At 46.0% G+C, this 18,026-nt stretch overlaps 1 protein-coding gene across 5 annotated transcripts in view; it reads left to right on the top strand.

Annotated features, from left to right (window-relative positions):
• Positions 1-11,000, top strand: part of LOC110356137 (uncharacterized) — a 36,809-nt gene extending 25,809 nt beyond the window's left edge. The window contains exons 4-11 of one of the 5 annotated variants that reach the window (XM_065032296.1): positions 3,798-3,983; positions 5,343-5,522; positions 7,116-7,309; positions 7,410-7,469; positions 7,664-8,008; positions 8,727-8,802; positions 9,248-9,334; positions 9,989-11,000. In XM_065032296.1, the coding sequence (XP_064888368.1) occupies positions 3,874-3,983; positions 5,343-5,522; positions 7,116-7,309; positions 7,410-7,469; positions 7,664-8,008; positions 8,727-8,802; positions 9,248-9,334; positions 9,989-10,436 (1,500 nt within the window). In that variant the 5' untranslated portion in view covers positions 3,798-3,873 and the 3' untranslated portion in view covers positions 10,437-11,000. Of the gene's footprint in view, positions 1-3,132; positions 3,984-4,965; positions 5,209-5,342; positions 5,523-7,074; positions 7,310-7,409; positions 7,470-7,663; positions 8,009-8,726; positions 8,803-9,247; positions 9,335-9,988 lie in introns of those variants that run through there. The other 4 variants (XM_065032295.1, XM_065032298.1, XM_065032299.1 and 1 more) reach the window with 4 other exon arrangements.
• Positions 11,001-18,026: the final 7,026 nt, after the last annotated feature.

The raw sequence follows: 18,026 nt of genomic DNA on the forward strand, positions 1-18,026 counted from the left end.
TGCTAGTGTGGTGGCACCAATGTGACTTGCATGATGCACCAGCATCTGCGAGGGCTCTGTCCCCTTTCATTCAAAGCTGTGACAGATAAGAGGGAATTTGAATTATTCAACAGCATGAAAGGTCCCGTGAGGAAATAATTAGCAGCTGTGGTTGTGTAAGGTAAAAGCAGAGGATTTCGTGTGTTTTGGCAGTGGAGCGGGTGCTGCTGCAGAAGCTCTGATCCAGGATGCAGCAACTGGGGACATCACGGAGAGGGGGAAGAGGTTCCCTGTGGGCACCTCTGTCCCACCTGGCCCAGTGTCCTGTCCAAAATCAGCCCAACCCCTCCCAATGCAAAGCACTGCTCTTTGTGTTTTCTGCCAGAAACAGGAGGAAATGGGAGGAAAAAAACAGCTGAGTGATGCTGGGGTCAGGACTTGGTTCTGCAGGGAGCTGGAGGCAGCACCCTGACCGTGCTTGTGGGCACTCACACCCTGTGTGCCACCCACTATGTCCCTTCCGCAGCTGCCAGTGTGCTTCTGATTATATTTAATTAATTAACAGCAGGTTGAAATTCTGGAATCAGAATTGTGCTGGTGGAGGAACATGAAACAGCATGTTCTCCCAGCGCTGGAGCTCCTCTGATGGTACCCGCACCCGCGTTTGCCGGGTAAGGGGGGGGATGACTCAGAAGATGCGCTGGCAGCAGCTGGAGCACAGTGTTGGCTCCATGGAACCTGAACACTCAGATTTGGTGCTCCTGAGCAGGGACCTTGTGTCCCTGCAGCACCTTTTCATCCAGAAACGGTGCAGAAAAGGGTGATGAGTCCCTGGGGATGTGGTGCCAAGAGGCAATGGGATGAATTTCCCACATCAGTCCTTTCTCGCTGGGTTGTGTCCTCTCCTTGTGAGATGATGCCCTCGGATGTTTCTTCTGCTCCTTCACCATTGCAGTCAGGAAATCTGAACCTAAAAAATGCATTCTTAGGTTTTTGGTCTTTCTACTTTGACCTGAACATCAGGAATATCCCTATAGCTTTCAGTGTGGTTTATTACTATGTGACACTCCTCAGAGTTTTCTGCTTTTGGCCCTGATTTTGTGACTTGGCAGGCGTGTGCTTAATTTAAAAGATGTGGTCAGCCCTGTCACCCTCTCGGGAGCTGCTCAGATACCTGAAATTAAGCAGGTTTATATTATTGGGGTACCTACAGCTTTAATTACATTAATTTCTTCCTTTTCAGTTTCACAAGACTGATCTATTTAGTTTCTGGTGCATCCTTAGTGCAGTTAATTCCTGCTAGTTCCCTTGTTTCCCTATGAATACTGAAAAGAGGCTGAACCTAAACACTTGAAAGCATCAGAAAAAGGTCTGAGGGTATTTAAAAGCCATTGTTGTGTTCTATGACTCTACCCTCCCTCAGCCAAAGTTCTTTCCATATTTTTTGTGATCTTTTTTTCTTTTTTACTAACTCTGCTTATGCCAGTTCCCCAGTCAGCTCACAATAGAAACCCCAGAAACCAGCCAGATGAGCAGATAAGGAAACACATGCTGTAGAGCACAAAGGTCAAATAAATACAGACAGCTCAAGGAAAAGGCTTTGATAAGCTGAAGAGGTGAAAACAAAGGTTTTTTGGAATGGGATTCCAAGAGGGGGAAACTTTTCTGCAGAGAAAAAGAATGCTTTAGCCTCCAAAAAATATCTCATTGAATTCAGAGCAGCAGAAAAGGGGGAATAATAACTTGCATTTTGGTAAATGTGAACACCTGGCAGGCCTGCGGATTTGTTGCAAGAGCTCATGCCGCCTCTGCAACCTGCCCTGCACGTTTGGTCTGATTTTTCTCATCATTTTATGGCCGCTGTCACATGAGGAATAGTATGCAAATGCTCCAGTCTAGAAAAGCATTTAACGAAGTGCAGTAGGTAGGACTTATGTGTACCAACATAGCTGGCTGCTGACATGGGGTTGTTGCTTTACTCCCCATTTCTAAGTAATTTAGCTTATTAGTAAAGAGACAAGCTTTAATTAAAATGCAGTTAATTCCAGGCTCATTAGCCTGGATCATATTTCACTGCTCCTTGTACCACAGGCAGAGATAGGACTTGTATTTGTTTCATTAAAAATGCAAAATGCCACCAGGTGGTCGCTCTCGGGTACAGCCAGTGACTTGCGCTGCAGTGTTTGTCACGGACGGCTGCAAAACTGTCACCCAGATCCATCCTAATGACTCCATCAGCCCAACCTGCCGTCCCAAAGGGGAGTGGTGACAAGGGACATTGCTGAATATCGGGGTCTCTGTGTCCTCCTTGTAGCGGGGCCATGTATCTGGCCATGCTGATCCCCCCTTTCCCTGCAGCATGGGAGGAATGCAGAGCCGGGCTTAGTGCTTGATGGTTCCCATGTCATTTGCTCATGAAAATAAAAATTAATGAGTGATAGAGCTCTTGTCCCTCAATTACTGAACTGTGGCTGCATTCTGAAATGCTGAAGTGTGTGTCTGGGCTGCTAAACCTAGGATAAAGAGTGAAATGCAAAGGGAGATTGAGACCACCTGTGTTTGCTATTTAAATCCCTTCAAACATCAGTTATTGTTGTCCTAATAAAGACAGGGTGGCATTCAAACAGATGCAGAACACGATTCCTCTGGTGCATCTCTGGGTAAGATCACAAAGAAGCGGTTGTTGTGCCTTAGTCGCAGCTGAAATCTAAATCTCAGCAAGTGCAGCTTGGAGAGCGAAACGTGTCCTGATGCTGGGGGCACAGTGTGGGATTTGTTGTCAAAGAATTGGGAAATGCAGAAGCAGAGGTTCCTGAAAATAATAATTCTACGTGCAGCCCACAACGGAGTCTCTGCCAAGGGATTTTTGTATTCAAACACAGGGAGGGAAATCTAATCAGGACTTGCTAATTTTCATGAAGTCAAACACTGGGGATTCACTTCAGACTCTCGTTTTCCTGGAATAATTCAACACAAACACTGTGTATTTATACATGGACACTTGACTTTTCTGTTGTTTGATGAGACTAGAATTTGTCTTCCTCTTGTGGTCACTGCAGTCTCTCCTCTCCTGTGGTTTGCACTCCTGCCCCAGGACTGTTCATCTGTTTTGCTTTGCATATTGTTTGTTCTTCAAAGGAAAGCAAACAATGCTTGCTTAAGCAAATCCACTTTGTAAGCAGATTTTATCTGGACCAGGTCCTGCATAAAAACAGAATCCAATCTCATTTCCGTTGTCATGTAACTCTTATTTCCCCCCCTCATCATTGCTTTTCTATTTCTTCTTCCTACGCAGTTCTCCTTTTTCAGCAGCATAATTTTAAACTACATAGAATTCAGATATGGCTTCTTTTATTCTCGCATCTGCTCTGGTACCTTGTCTCAACTAGATCTCTGTTTAACATCTGGTTTTGCCTGGGCTGACAGATGTATTCTTGGAGCTGTAAATATTGCGAATCAGGGATACAGAAATCTTCTCGCCCCGTGAATCTAATCGAGGTTCTTTTCTAGTATCTCGCTGAACATCTGAAGTCTCCCTTTCTTCCGACAACCTCTGGAGCTGCTTTGGGCTAAGAGAAAGCGCTGTTTGGATTCACTCTCTTGCCATGTTCCCATCTCACGTGGGGCTGGATTTTTGGGTGGGCAGACATTTGCAGATGGTCCCAACCTGCTGCACCTTTTCCTGCTGGTGTCCAGCCCAGACAACCACAGGCTGGATGCTACATGGGACCTTTTCTTCACTGTGGGCTCTGACAAAGCTACTGGTTTACATTTTAGCTGAAGATGTGGTCTGTCAGGATTTGAACTTTATTTTCCAGCCAGGAAACCCTCCCCAAAGGCAGATCAGTGCTGCGGCCATGTTTCTCCAAGGACGTTGGGGAGAACACAACAGAAATGGGGAGCCTGACCTGCGAAGCTGAGCATCAAGCTGGGAAGATGGTGCTGACGTCTCTCTTGAGGTGTGGGGTCTTCAGCCACCAACTGCAACTGGTTTCAGGAGGAGGGTAAGTCCCCCTGTTAAGTGGCACTGAAGTGCGGGTCTCAACATGCTGCAGAGCTCAGTATCCCCACAGCAGAGGCTCCACTGCAAAAACTTGTTTTGCTCATGAGCATCTCAACAAAATAAATTGTCTGGCCTTGTGGCTCTCTCCCTAATGCCAGACAATGCCTGTCTGCATCACCCCTGGGACTGTCCCAACACAGGGGTGACCCCAGGACCATCACCCCTCGCCATGCGCAGCCATCCTGTGCACACCAGCTGTGGAAAGCCCTGTGGTAGGAAACTGCAGTGGTGATGTTTTTGGGAGAAATGCACAGAGAAAGCAGAGATGTGCATGGCCAGCTCAACATCTCTGCTTGCACAGGTCACCGAGTCAAGGAGCTTGCAAACACATGTGCAAGGACATCATTTTGGTTGGATCATCAAGTCCAGCCACAACGATGTTCCTAAATGGTTTGAGGTTTTAACCAGGGTGGTAAGTTTTTTGCGCCTTGGTCCCAGGCAAGGCAGCATTCCTCTGAAAACTCTGCATGTTGAGCCTTCTGTTCCCTTTAGAAAGGAGGCTCTCACAAGCTGCCTGTTTTGCTTTGCAGGAGGTGTTTTGATGGAGGGTGTTTTTGATGCAGGGTGACCCTGTCACCTCCTACCACCTCCCTCAATGTTGTAGTATGGTTGCAAGAAGGTTGCATGTGGGAGGTCTTGTGCAGCGCTTTTTCCTATTCAGTGCCTTGTCCTTCTGCACTGGGCAGCAAGGTGCTCCCGTTGCCACCTAAATCAGGTCCCTTCCTTCCCCATCCAGGACCTCACACCTGTTGAACAGAGGCACTTGCTGGGTGGGTGGTGAGTCAGCTTAGCTGGGACTCAAACCCACAAACCCCTGGTTTAGGAGCCCAGGGCCTTATCTATTAGGTTTGGGAAGTCCCTTTGATTCCTGTGTGTGTGTTTTCTTCTAAGATGCAACAAGCAGGAAGGGCACAAAGCAGCCAACCCTGAGCCTCTCTGCTCCTGTCTCAGGGAGAAAGGAATTCACCAAGCCCCAGAGCCTGACTCACTCGCTGTGTGAGCATGAATTAACCAGGAATGTTCGAGAATTATTCCTGAATAATTCATGAACCTGAATTAATCATGCATTTTCATGAATTATTCATGAATAACTCATGGAAATGCAAGGTTTATTCATGCTCCAAAAAACCTAAGGCTTTTTCTCTTCTCTTCTGCTCTCTCTCCCTGTAAGAAACAGACCTGAAATGAGCCAAGGAAAAAAAACATAGATATGTATATGGAAAAATAGCAGGAATAATAATACTGAAACAAAACAACCAGGAAAAAAAGAAAGGAAAGGGTCTTTTTCTTTTCATTGCAGTGGGGACAGCAGGTGGGAGCTTTCTAAGCCAGACAAAGGAGACCTGACAAACAACTGTGGTGAAGGGACAAGCCCAGGGCAAAGAAGTGTCCGGTCACCTCCTCTCCTGGAGCACAAGCTGGGATCTGGAAAGACTGGAGACATTTTGCAAGACTCAACACCTGGAGCAGTGCAAACCAGGCAAGGACTGAGCTCTGTTGCTGTCAGAATTACGATACCTTCTTTATCTCTTTCTTTCTCTATCTCTGTATGTGTGTATTTGTGCAGCTTTGTTGCATTAGTTAAGGTAAATGAGCAACTGGTAAGTGGGGCAGGAGGAGCAGCAGCATCTATAAAATCAGTGTTTTTACTTTGTGTTAAGGAAAGCTTTTTGGGGCTGGGGTTGTTTGCTGTTTGGAATGTGGAGCTTTTTAAACCAGAGATGTGTTTCTGGGAGGTCTCAGCTATGCGTTTATCCCAGTTTCTTGGTCTGTGCCCTTCCCTGGGCTCAGGCGAGGGTCGGATGCAGCTGCAGAGCATCCAGCGGCAGGGACAGAGATGTGGGGAGCCAGGTGGGTACTGCACAGTTAATTTGTATGTGGTGCTGCCTTATAAAAATAAACCGCAGAGTGTGTCTCGGCCAAGAGAAAAGCGTTGTATGAGGCAGATGTGAGTCGGTGGCAACAGGGCAGGCTGGCACATTTGGGGAAGGTTTTGGGTTCCTGCAGCTTTACTGTAGCTGATGATGGTGGAGGAGGGGAAGGAAAGGGAGAAAGTTCTCCAGGGTGAACTGAACCTCCCAAGCAGGAGGAATCAAAACCAAGCTTGACTTAAATGACGGTGTGGAGGCAAAACAAGAGACTGCAATAAATTGGGTCATAGCTGCATTTCCTGACAGCTTATCCCTGCTCCATCTTTCCTCTCCCTGTCCTGGCTCCCTCCCATCAGCTTTGGACACCGTGGCCGTTCTCCATGTGGTGCCCAGGACAAGGCTTCAGTCTCAGTCCCCAAACCCTTCTGCCAAATCCTGCTGCAGAGCAGAGGGGCTGGGTTGTCCCCATCTGGTTTTCCCCATGTCTGCCTGTTTTTGTCCCCATCACTCCAGTTTCTCCAGGGATTTAAGCCTGAAGCTGTAAGTGGTAAAACAGAGTATGTCAGTGGGTCAAGACCCAGGAGACCAGCTCTTTGCAGCTTTGCTATTTGGCTGTCTTGGATGCACCTTTCTTTAGTCTGTGCCTCAGTTTCCCCATGTGTGAAATTGAGGTAATTTGCTGTCTTCCTTATCAAAACACTTTGACATTTACTGTGGAAAATAACTGTACAGGCGAAGAAGTGATCATTTCCTGGAATACACCTGGGTCTTTTCAAGCGTATTCTCTGTACTGCCTTGATATCACACGGATACGATCCTGTGCTGTCGCAAATTGCTGTAGACCTATTGAAGTTAATTGAGCTGTGCTGGTTCACAGGGGCGGGGGAACCAGCCTGTCTCTGCTCGGTGTCTGCTCAAGGCATCCTGCATGTCCCCTGGTGACACATGCCAATGGATGGAGCTGCAGTTTCTCTCCAAATTAAACTGGGGTATGCTAAAGGCACATGGGGCTGTGCCTAGGTCAGTCCCAGGGAAGGGATTTAGTATAAGGTAAGCACAGAAGGGCAAGAACTGGTAGAAAAGGTGCAGAGAGAAGTATTTTCTATCTGTAGGCTACAGTGCCTTGGGTAGAGCATAATTTGCTAATCTCCCTAACCACAGGAGAACACAAAGCCATGCAGTGATGCTTCCCTTCTCCCCAGGACCAGGTGGGCAGCCCTGATGTCGGTCAAGCTCTATGTGCTCATCAGCTGGCCTGATGGCAGCCGGGTGATCAACATTGAGAACATCAAGGAGCCACGCAAACCCTTCCACCTCTACACGGTGGGCGAGCAGGTGCTGGCCCGCTGCCCCGGCTTCAGTGGGCTCTACTGGGGGATGCTGGAAGGCATAAGTGGTGAGCGACATCCCTCTGTCCAGGGCTTTGCAACTTGGGGCTGCTCAGGAGCAGCCTTTAGAGAATGAGTTCAGTGCTGAAAAATCCTCTCTTCCTACAGAGCATAAAGATATTTTAGAGAAGAAGCTGTTGGAAGACAGACAGCTCCTGGAGAAGTTGAGTAAGTAGGGTCTTTTGAAGATTGCACCTTTCTTACCTCTATTGGGGTTTTAAGATGGAAGGATTCTGAGAGTATTGTAGTCCTGGCATAAACGTCACAGCCCTACAATCAGGGTAAAAAGCGCTAAGCGGGAGGTGGGAGATACACAACACTGATACCCCCTTGCATATCTTGGGTGTCTAACTTGCTTTCAGAAGAAGAACCAGCTGTCCACAGCATGATGCCACCCCAGCCAAAAAAATCCAGGAAAACCTTCCCAAAATGGACCTCGGGGAATGCATCCAGAAAATACCACGGCGATAGGACATATGTTTCCAAGCCGCTGCTGCGGGCGGCCGAGGCCAGCCTGCCCCATGATGCTGGCAGCTCCTCCATAGCCAAGGAGAGATGTGCTCTGGGCAATGTGGCAGGAGGCCCCTGCGCGCTGGTGGGGCCCCCCCACCCAGCCAGCACCTACACACCCCCGCCCGCATTTGTCACCATGGCCGTGCCAGGGACTTCCCAGGGTGAAGAGGACAGGGCTGGTCCACCTACCAGAGGTAATCGGGGCAGTAAATTGGGGCATTTTAGAGCTTTTAGGTCTCTCCTGTCTCATCCTGAACAGCAGGTTGGGGTGGAACTGCCAGGGACCTCTGCTTTGCTCCAGGGCTCTGTGTGTTTTCTCCCAGGGCTACAAAGGTTAGAGATCACATTTTCTGCTCCTTTCAACCTGGGGGAGGGCTGTCTAAAGAGAGATACCTGTGTGATAATGTATGATGTCTGCTCTACCAGGCATCAACTCCTTCTACTGGGCTAGCAGTTCTTTCTTCACAAGCCAAGAAACAGTGCAGCCTGCCCAAATAACTGAAATACCTAAATCCTTGTGTCTCAATTGGCCAGACCTTTCCAGATTTGTTTATTTCCCTGCTTGCCCATCCACTACTACATACGGTAAATGCACTTTTATAAAAATACACCAAAGCATTATCTACCTGCTGGCTAACAGCAGTGTCCAGGGACACTTTGGCTCCGATTACCTTGCCTGCTATGTCTTTTGTGATGGGAACAGAAGCAGCCCTTTAGTTACCACCTTTTTCTAATAACAAAATCCCTATTGTTTAGCCCTTGAAAGCACATCTGGATCACTTTGTTTCTGCAAATGGAATAATGTGTTGCCATGAGATCTAGCAGGAGTTCTTAGGTAATCTGTTCTGGAGGCAGATTCAGGACTTCTTCAGCAGTTGGTTCATTCAGCTTGTCTCCCATTCCTGCCTGTAGATTACGTTGCCCTGGCAATGAAGAGGAAGTCAGATGGCATCTTGTCCCCGTGCCAGCAACACATCTGTCTGAACAGGTAACGCTTGAAAGCACAGCAAGGGCCCTGAATATTTCACACCAAATATATTAACTTCACAGCGTGGGGTCTGTCCACTCAGTTTCTATGCCCTGATGGGGCTCATGTTGAACAGAGGTTAATGTAGACTTAAACCCAAAGGGCAAAAGTTGAAGGGAGCTTGTGTTGGTAGATACTGCAGAGCAACGGGGTGTCTTGTGCTTTGGAATCCTGATCGCTTGGTGGGTCAAACAGGAGAGTTCCCCAAATCTGTGTGCCAGGGATTGCTCTGCATGGAAAAGAGAGTGCACAGGAGGTTGTCCACATGAAGAACCATTGATATTTTGTATTTGCTCTGTAAATGAAAGCAGAATTGAATTTGCTTTGAATTCCAGATAATTCTCATCAGGAATGAATAAGAGCATGAAGCTTCTCATGATGGTGTTTTTTACCTTTTTTCTTCCAGCTGTGAAGAACAAAAACTCGATGTTTTGCAAGAGATGGATGACTTTGAGAGGGTTCAAAAAAATTTTGGTCCCGGTGAAATGGAAAGGTAATTAGCAAAAGAAGGCACTTGTTCTTAACTGTGTTTTCCTCCTCACTACAAGAAAGAGTGGTGAGACCACAGCTGAGTGACAAAATGGTGCAATTTTAGAAGTAAGAGCTGCTGAATCTCTTGATAATCAGAGCCAGGTATTTAATTCTGATTGTAGGACCTGCAGTCAGAGATGCAAGAAAGCTCTAAAATAGTGCAGAGACCACAAAGTTCTTGCCTATAACAATCAGAATGACATCTGTCATGTTTGAAAATGGTTGTATGTTGCTTGCTTTGTTGTTGGTTACTTTGACCGGTATCCAGTGATGAATAGGGATAGTTTTACTGCAAAGAAATGGGTGCAAAAAAATCATGTTACAGCACTTGCATTGTCATTTCCAGTGTGTCTGTTGTTTCATATCACAAATATGGGCGTTCTGGGACTAGCAGGACAGGGCTTCTGTCTTTCCTTAAAGCTGATAAGAAAGTTAAGCATTAAAGTCTCCATGCATTGCATAGCATAGCTGAATGGGCTGGCACCCTGGTAGAGAAGTTGTCCTGTCCTTGTTTGCCGGAGGCTTGGATAGAAGTGTTACATCCTTTATCAACATCCATGGTGAGGCCACGGTGTCTTCTTGCCTCTACACATGTACTCTGGGTTTAATTTTTCAGGGTGGAGAAGATGGAGCAGCTGGAGAGGATGGTGGTGGACCTCCAACAGGATGTCCTTTCTCTGAAGAAGAAGGTGCAGAGGCTGGAATCCTTGTCCTTCCAGGAGGAGCCCCACAGGCAGCCATGTGAGGTGGTGGAGCTCTTCAATGGCTACACCAAGGAACAGCTCAAAGAAACCATCCGGTTTGACCAGAAAATCAGCACTGCCTGCAAGACGCTGCTCTACAAGCTCTTCACATCCGACTACATCCAGAGCCACTCCATCACGGGCCGGAGGGGCAATACTTTCCGAGAGGCGAAGCCCATGATGGATGAACGTTGCATCAAAATAATTCGGGTGCTGTTGAAACAGAAGTTCGGGGATCATCTCAGTGACACAGTGATCACGGAGAAGATACAGAATGTGCAGAAAGCCCTGAGGCAGAAGTTTAAGACAGAATGTCTCTAATATGTGGGGGAGTGGGTGTCTCTTCCTACCATGCCTATCGGTGTACCCAGGCAACCCTCCCAGAAAAGACAAGTCAGATCTGCTGCTGCTCAGCTGATTCTTCCCAAGAAACCAACCCGACTGAACAATGTGCTAAACACAACACAAACCTTCACTGCCAAACCTCTGTCTGCATTAACTGAGTTGGAAGGTTGCCCAGCCTGGCTGGTTTTGCACATTTGCATGCAAACCTCACTGCAGGGTGCATGGAATGATCTCTGGGACTTTTTGATGGGCACGCTCAAAAGCCTGAGGGTTCCCTTTGGGTCCAGGTATGGGTCAGTAGCTCAGCTTTGTTCCAGCTTGCAGGGTGTTAGGGAGAAGGAGCAGCTCTGTGGTGGGGTCTCCAGCGCAGATGGACTTTGTGTCACCCAACACGGCTTCTCTCTGCATGTCTGTGTTTGCCCCCTTCTGCCTGTGGGGCAATATCTGTTCTCTTTGCTTCCCCTGAATGTGTTTTACAATATTCTGCAGTAACAGAAAGGTAGACTCATTAAAACAACACCATAAAACATTCTGAGAAAAGTGATTTATTTTTTTCCTCTGTTTAAATGTAGCTATACAGAAGTGTCTTCACTAAACAAAAAGGTGCTGAACAAGAGAAGTAGTCACCCAGGGAAATCACTCTACATTAATTTTCCTTTCAAAACCAGATTATTTCCATGAAGAAATCCTGTGTATTTTTATGACATAGGAGTGGAGGACAGATGGCTCACTCCAACCTTCTTTCAGGCAGTTCAGAGATCAGAAGGTCTCCCCTCAGCTCCTGTTCTCCAGCTGAACCCTCCAGGTCCCTCAGCCACTTCCATCACACTTGTGCTTCAGCCAGCTCTGTTCCATTCTCTCAGCTCGCTCCAGCACCTCAAGGGCTTTCTTGTCCTGAGAGGAATGGAGAGGATGGGACCACCATCACCTCCTGTGTGGCTGAGGCTGCATCCAAAGCCATTTCCCTGGGCTCTCATTTTCACCTTAATCTTCCTTCCTGGTGCTTCATCACATCCCTCGCCAAGCTGCAGCCTTGAAAGCCAGCTCACCAGTGTTATTTATTAAAATGTGTGCTGCTGCTGTCCTCCCCTGCTGAGCCCCCTCTGATGAGCTGCAGATCTTCACTGCAAAAGGAGGGAGAAAATGCATGGAGAGGAAGGACTTGTTGCGGGCAGTGATGGCTCCCGAAGCAAGTAGTCTCTAATTAGCTCCTCAGATGAGCTGGGTGACCTTTCTGCTTGAAAGGCCCTTTGGCGGCTCCCGTGGAGGTAAACTTCAGCCTAACACACAGATATTCAGAGATCCTGAGAAGCGGGGCTGGTGGCTGATGGGTGCTCCTTGGATCCATGTACAGCACAGCCACAGCACACACGAGTCAACACTCAGGTGGGCCCTTTTTGGCAAAAAAAAGTTGTCCTTAGCTCCTCTCAAAGGCTTTGATATAGCGGAGAGGATTGAAGAAAAGCAACCCAGGTGGCTTTTTGTTAAATTTCGGTTTTATGGTATTTGTGAACTTGGGGCAGTGTTTCCAGGCTAATTGGGATCACTCACAGCCAGGGGCAATCAAAAGTCACCACGAGGATGTCAATGCTCTCGCCTCTGGCTAATCAGCCTTGAGAAGGAAGATCACACGGTGCTGAGATGTGGCATGCCTTCGGGATCAAGGGGTCAGGGAAGATAGAGGAGGAGGAGGAGGGTTTATGCCAGTACCACTTCGCTTGGGGATGTTCAAAGCCCATGTCTCTCTTTAAGTGACGAAGGGCAGCTCCATTAAATTGCATTAAGCTCCCACTTTAAAAGAATTACTGTGAGAAGCTGGACAGGTCTTTCTGCTGAAATGAATTGCTCAGCTGAATTTGCAGCATCTTGTTAAAAATGATGGTGCTGTTCAGCTTCTAGGCTCTCAGGGGACAGGCAGACATGGACAGTGAAAACTGGGGTCAAAACTCAGGGTGGTTTTGAGGAAGGTTTTGTACTTTGTGCAAAAGTGAGCAGAAATGGGACTTTAAATTTGCTTTGCAAATATCGGATGGTACTGAAAGGTTCAGTCCTCCCTCCTGTTGGCAGGAGCAGAAGCAGTGACCTCAGGGGTTTGTGTTATTCAAACAGGGTCTGCAGCAACTGGGCAGGGACCCCAGAGGGCTCTGATGGTCCTCACTCCCCAGCACCCCAAAACCCTGCAATGGGACATTGCCAACCCCACCTCGCTGTGTGCTTACACCTCTTGTTTTCTTAGGAACCAGCTGAAAGCTGTGCATTAGTCACTGGCATCAATGCTGCCAACAATACACAGCTTTTTGGGGAAAAAGGGGAACATTCCCAGCCTGCTGGATGTCAGTCCTTGCACTGCAGCTGGGTCACAGCTTGAGGCTTCTGCAATTTCCAGTTGCAGAGATGCTGCTGACGGGATTGCTGACTTCGCGTAGGGGAAAAAGAAAAGCCAAACCAAGAGGGAAATTGGTGTTTAGCCCCATTCATTTCAATTTTAGCTCCCTGATTCTGCCAGGGCAATTCTAGCGTCCAGCACAGGCTGATTTTAATTTGCCTGTTTCTTGTCTCGTAAGAAATACGTACTGCTAAGTCTCTCAACACTTGCACTGTGTGTGTCCCTTAGAAGTCATCATGTTAGTTTAATGAAATTATGCGAGCTGTGAGTATCAATAAGAGGAATAAGGTCAAAACATAACTAAATCTCTTCTTGGATTTTAATCAAGGCTTACAAATCCTGGCTGCCTTTACGCAAGTCTCAGGCAGTCACTGCCGTCCGATGCTCTGAGCTTATTCGATGTGCTTGGAAACATCTTCTGATGCAGAATTAGTGGCTCAGTGGGTGGTGGAAGTGTCTGTCTCATATTTGTGGCTTCGTTTGGTTTGACATCCTCCTTCAGACAGCCAGGGGAACAGGGATGCGACCTACAGACAGCTCAGCTTGGAGGGGAAAAAATGAAATACGTAAAGGACAAGCCTTGGTCTATATGAGCTTGAAGCTGCGTGCCACTTCCTGCCGACATCTGGCACACAACTGCTCAGTTCCATAAGAAGATGTTTTTTTTTGTTATTCTGGTAAGTCTTTATTTTATTTAGCTTCAAAAAAACAGTGAAAGAGAGAAAATGCACATAGAGATGCGGCTCCAGAGCTGTATGTGTGTATTGTATTTGCACTTCTGGAATATTTTTTGACAAAAGTAGGGGGTTTTTATAATTTTACATTTTTCTTGAAAGTATATCTGCATATTTTTCTGAGAGTGCATACACATACCTGGTAGATGTGCAAATATATCAGATTTTATAACTTTAAGCAATCTTTCTTGTCTCCGCTTCAGTCACATATTCATTACACATAGTTTTTACCAGTATTTCTCTGTCTGCAGTACATGATTACATTATTCTGACTCATGTCTATCTCCCACATCTATTCAGAGTCAAATGGAACTAGAGAGATTGTTATTAAAACACAGCAAGCACAGAAATAAAATTAACCACAGTGCCAGATTTCTGTGTGCAGAATACACTGAGCAAATAAAAGGGCCTTCCATTTCTGATAAAATCTGGATATGGATTGCTTCATAAGAGCTGAAATTAATCATATTTAGAGGGAGAAAAGGAAGAACTTGGAGCCCTCTGACTGCAGGATGACTGCTCTCATTGCCTACAGGTGTAGAACATCGAAACATCATGAAGCTTTGGAACCAGGTGTGATGTTCTACTTGGAAAGTGAGCTTCAGGACTTGATCAAACACTTGTGTCACAGGTCCACAGGTGGTTAAACCCTTCCCAATGAAATATTAATCACTGTGAGATCGCTTTGCGCTGCCTCCTGAGGGCTCAACCATCGCTTGGGTTCTTGGCTGTGTCTCTTGATGGTGAAGGAAGGATCCTGCAGAGGAATGGTGGCTTCTCAACCCCCTTCTTTCCCCACTCCAATCCCCTCAGGGTCCCAGGAAGGATTCGAGGTATGGACATGGTTTCACGGCTTCATCTCAGCGGTGGAGGATGAGGGCTGGTGAGGAATGTGCCCCAATTCATCTTCCTTGTCAACAGCATTTACCTGCTGTGCCAGGACATCTCACTCCTCATGAGACACCATTTGCAGATGTGCTTTCTTTTAATGGTATGTTTTATTGGGTGGGTTTTTTTATTTGGCACGGGGAGTTAGCTGGAGTGAAGGGGACTGCGTGCCCAACACAATAATGGAGAAATTGGCACCCCACCAAGCCAAGGACTGCATGGTGCTGGTTGATTGTTTCTCTTAAATATAAGCGGTGTAGCCTGGAGCATCGGCCATTCAATGGAAGAGGAGACTGTAGAACCTATGTACTCCTGATAATGAATAATCGTTAGAGTCCAAAGGAGTTTATTAGTATTACCATTAATTCTAGATGTACCATGCCAGGAGATGTGGAAGGTGGGGATAGATGAGTTCATGACCTACATATTTCAGGCTAGATTTTACCCTGCTAATATGAGAAAATCAATCATTTCTGAAGTGAGAAGACTGATAAAAGCACTGACTTTAGTGAAGCAGTGTTATTGCTATTATATGTTCAACAGGCTCACCAGAATGGTGCTGGGGAAGGGTTGAATCTCTCTTCTATATGTCTCAAATTTAGGACTTAGTTTGCCCTCAGTTCCCAGGAGGCAGAAGGGAAACAGTAAACACCTCCCAACATTCACACCTTCACTTGTGGGCAGGATTGTCTGACGTTTGTCCATCCCATTTGTTATCCTCCTGAGGTTTTTCACACTCTGAAGTCAAGAGCGATTACCAAAAGTGAAGGAAAGCCATAGAAAGCCCCCTCCAGCCTTAGCATGAATGGGCCCACTGTCAGAGATTTAATGTTTTTCCTTTAAAGTGGTTCGGACTAAGAGTAAAATACTGTAATGATGTGGGAACCCTGCTCTTCATCACAGTCCCCAAATTACTTGAGCATGTTCCTTTGTAACCCACCATGTTATGGAAATGCCCTGCACAAGAGGACTTGCTCCTCTCCTGGAAAATAAAAAGCAAAAATAGCTATAAAACACCCATAAAAAACGTTGTAATTTGCACAGACCAAAAGGAAGGTGCAAACTCGTCTATGGTTTTTTTTGGGTGTACTTACAGCTTATTTTCTAATTCTCTCTTGAGCTGAGTCAAGAAGTTGGGTTTGCTTTCTACAGAAGTACTGCCTTTCAATTTGGAGATGTTTCTGTATTTCTTGGCTCGGAGTGGAAAAAGCAAATATCAATGTATTCAGGACCCGTCCAACAAGACCACTAGGGTGAAAAATGAAATCAGAGAGTTTAATGCATTGTTTTGGTAGATATATTTTACAGCTTATTGTAGTCTTGTTGTTAATTCAACTAATTCCTATTTATATAATATATATTGTTGATCTAGTTTGTACTCTGGGGAGTGAGCTAGGAACATTTATTTTCAGGAGGGAAAGCAATTCCTGAGAGACACAGCAGCCCCAGGGGCAGACCTGTTTTCTGGTGAATTATTTGGGAGCTGAGACTGTCTACCTTGTATTTTTTCTCTAATTTTGCCAGGCCATGACTCCCCCTTTTGTTGTGAAAAACCTCATTTGCAGACAGCAAGCTGTATTTTGCAGCTCCTGGACGTTCCGGCTTTCCCAAGTTCTGGTGCAAAGTTGAGTAAAATCAGCAATATTAAATATCTTCTGCCTGTAGAGTTTAGCTGGATTTAATCCCTGGACTGAGTGGGTGACTCAAAGTCATATCTGCACATATCTGTTCTCTATGAAAAATAACCTGCTAACCCTGCCTGCCCCTGCAAAACTGTGTCATAAATCTGGAGTATTCTCTGACAAGCGGACTGGAAGGTGGGAGAGGAGGAAGGTTATGTTCCCTTGTGAGAAGAAAGCTAAATTAATTCTTGATTAGGAAAGACAGCAAATAGAGGTATTTCCGGCTGCATGGATATTATCCTGACATTGCCTGTTAAAGTTAAATGCCTGATAACGACAGTTACCATGAATTAGCTACATAATATGCTTTATTGTGTTTTATGGTTCCTAGGACAGACATGCCAGAAACTTTCAAAGAGAATAAAAACACAGAAGTTGAGGCCTTCGTACAGGTTCATTTTGAATTTGTAATGCCTGGTTATTCAGAATATCACACAGACAAAAAAAAAATCACATGTGATACCTGTCTGGTACAGGTTAAGCTTCATCATGCTCTGTCTTTATAAATAAAAATATAGACAAGTGGATGTGTCCCCAGATGACAGACTAAAACATACCTGAGCACAGAAATTGTTTTTTCATTTTCTAGTCAGAAAACTGGGATGATGATTTTGGTTGGCTGCTGAACTGCCAGCTCTCCCTTCCATTCCATAGGATGCCAATGCAAGGTCTGATTTTCTTTGCTGAAGTTGGTGTGAGTTATGCTCAATACCTTCACCTGTCAGAAGTTTACATCCAAGAAAATCAAATTATCATAACTCATCAGGATTCAATTTTCAGTCCCCGGATTTCAATTTGACAACAACAATCCACAGAAAGAAAAAATGCAACTGTTTTTTCCTGCAGACAGAAATGAAGAGGGCGCTGAGAGCTCTCGTGGTGTTTGATCGCTTTAAAGCCCTGCCTGCCGAAAGTGAATTGGTGAAATTCTGCTTGAAATGTGCTGGATGCATTTACAGGTGAGGAGATGAAACGAGTAAACCTTCCTCGGAGTGGAAACGCCTCCCCCAGACCTTCGTGTTTATCCACTTAAATACAAGGGTGAGGTGGTTTTTTTTTTCCCGGTTCCTCTGTGGATTCACCCTGTCTACTTCTTGTTTAGCGATCCACTTCACCACAGAAAAAAAAAGAATCAAAGAGGTTTCAGCTCTTTCCTCTACTCCAGCCTTTTCTCTCTCATAATGTTAATGAGTGATAATGCTTCATGATTTTTTTCACAGGCTATTGCTGCTGAAAATTGCTTTGGTGCACTGGGACTCTTATTCACTGGCTATATCATGAGCTTTCTGCAAAGCAGAGGAAAAAGACCAAGGAAGTGTTGTGGCTAGAAATTCTACAAAGGTCTGACCTTTATGTCCTTTGAGAATCAACTTTTAAGGAGTGGGTCCTGTCCCCCTTCACCAGACACGTTAGGGATGAGCAGCACATCTCCTTCTCTTGCCCAGTGCCCCATAACTCACACAACCAAAAAGCAACATTTTCCATCCAAATTGAGGAGCTGTTGTGAACTGGACAAAGTTTTTGCTTTTAATGATTAACTAGGTTTAGTTCTAGAAATAACTTCTGCAACACTCTTGCCTTTCAATACAAAACCAACAAGTCCTTCAGACACCCGTCACTGCCTCCACAGCGCTGGCAAGTGCAGTTATACGTACGGACTCTGGGATTTCTTTCTGGGAACCTTTGGCTTCTTTTACTTCAAGTCCCTGGTTGCTGTAGTCCCATGAGGGGCCTGAAATAGGAACAACTGATGCTCCACAACCAGGTTCAAACCCATCAAGTCAACCGGTGTCCCATAAGCGGTGACAAAGTGAGAAACAGAGGTGGCATCGCTGAGAACTGGCTTTTTGCCTTCTCATTTTGGCATTGAAAATAA

This window comes from Columba livia, chromosome 16 (genome assembly GCF_036013475.1).
Source record: "Columba livia isolate bColLiv1 breed racing homer chromosome 16, bColLiv1.pat.W.v2, whole genome shotgun sequence".
NCBI lineage: Eukaryota > Metazoa > Chordata > Aves > Columbiformes > Columbidae > Columba > Columba livia.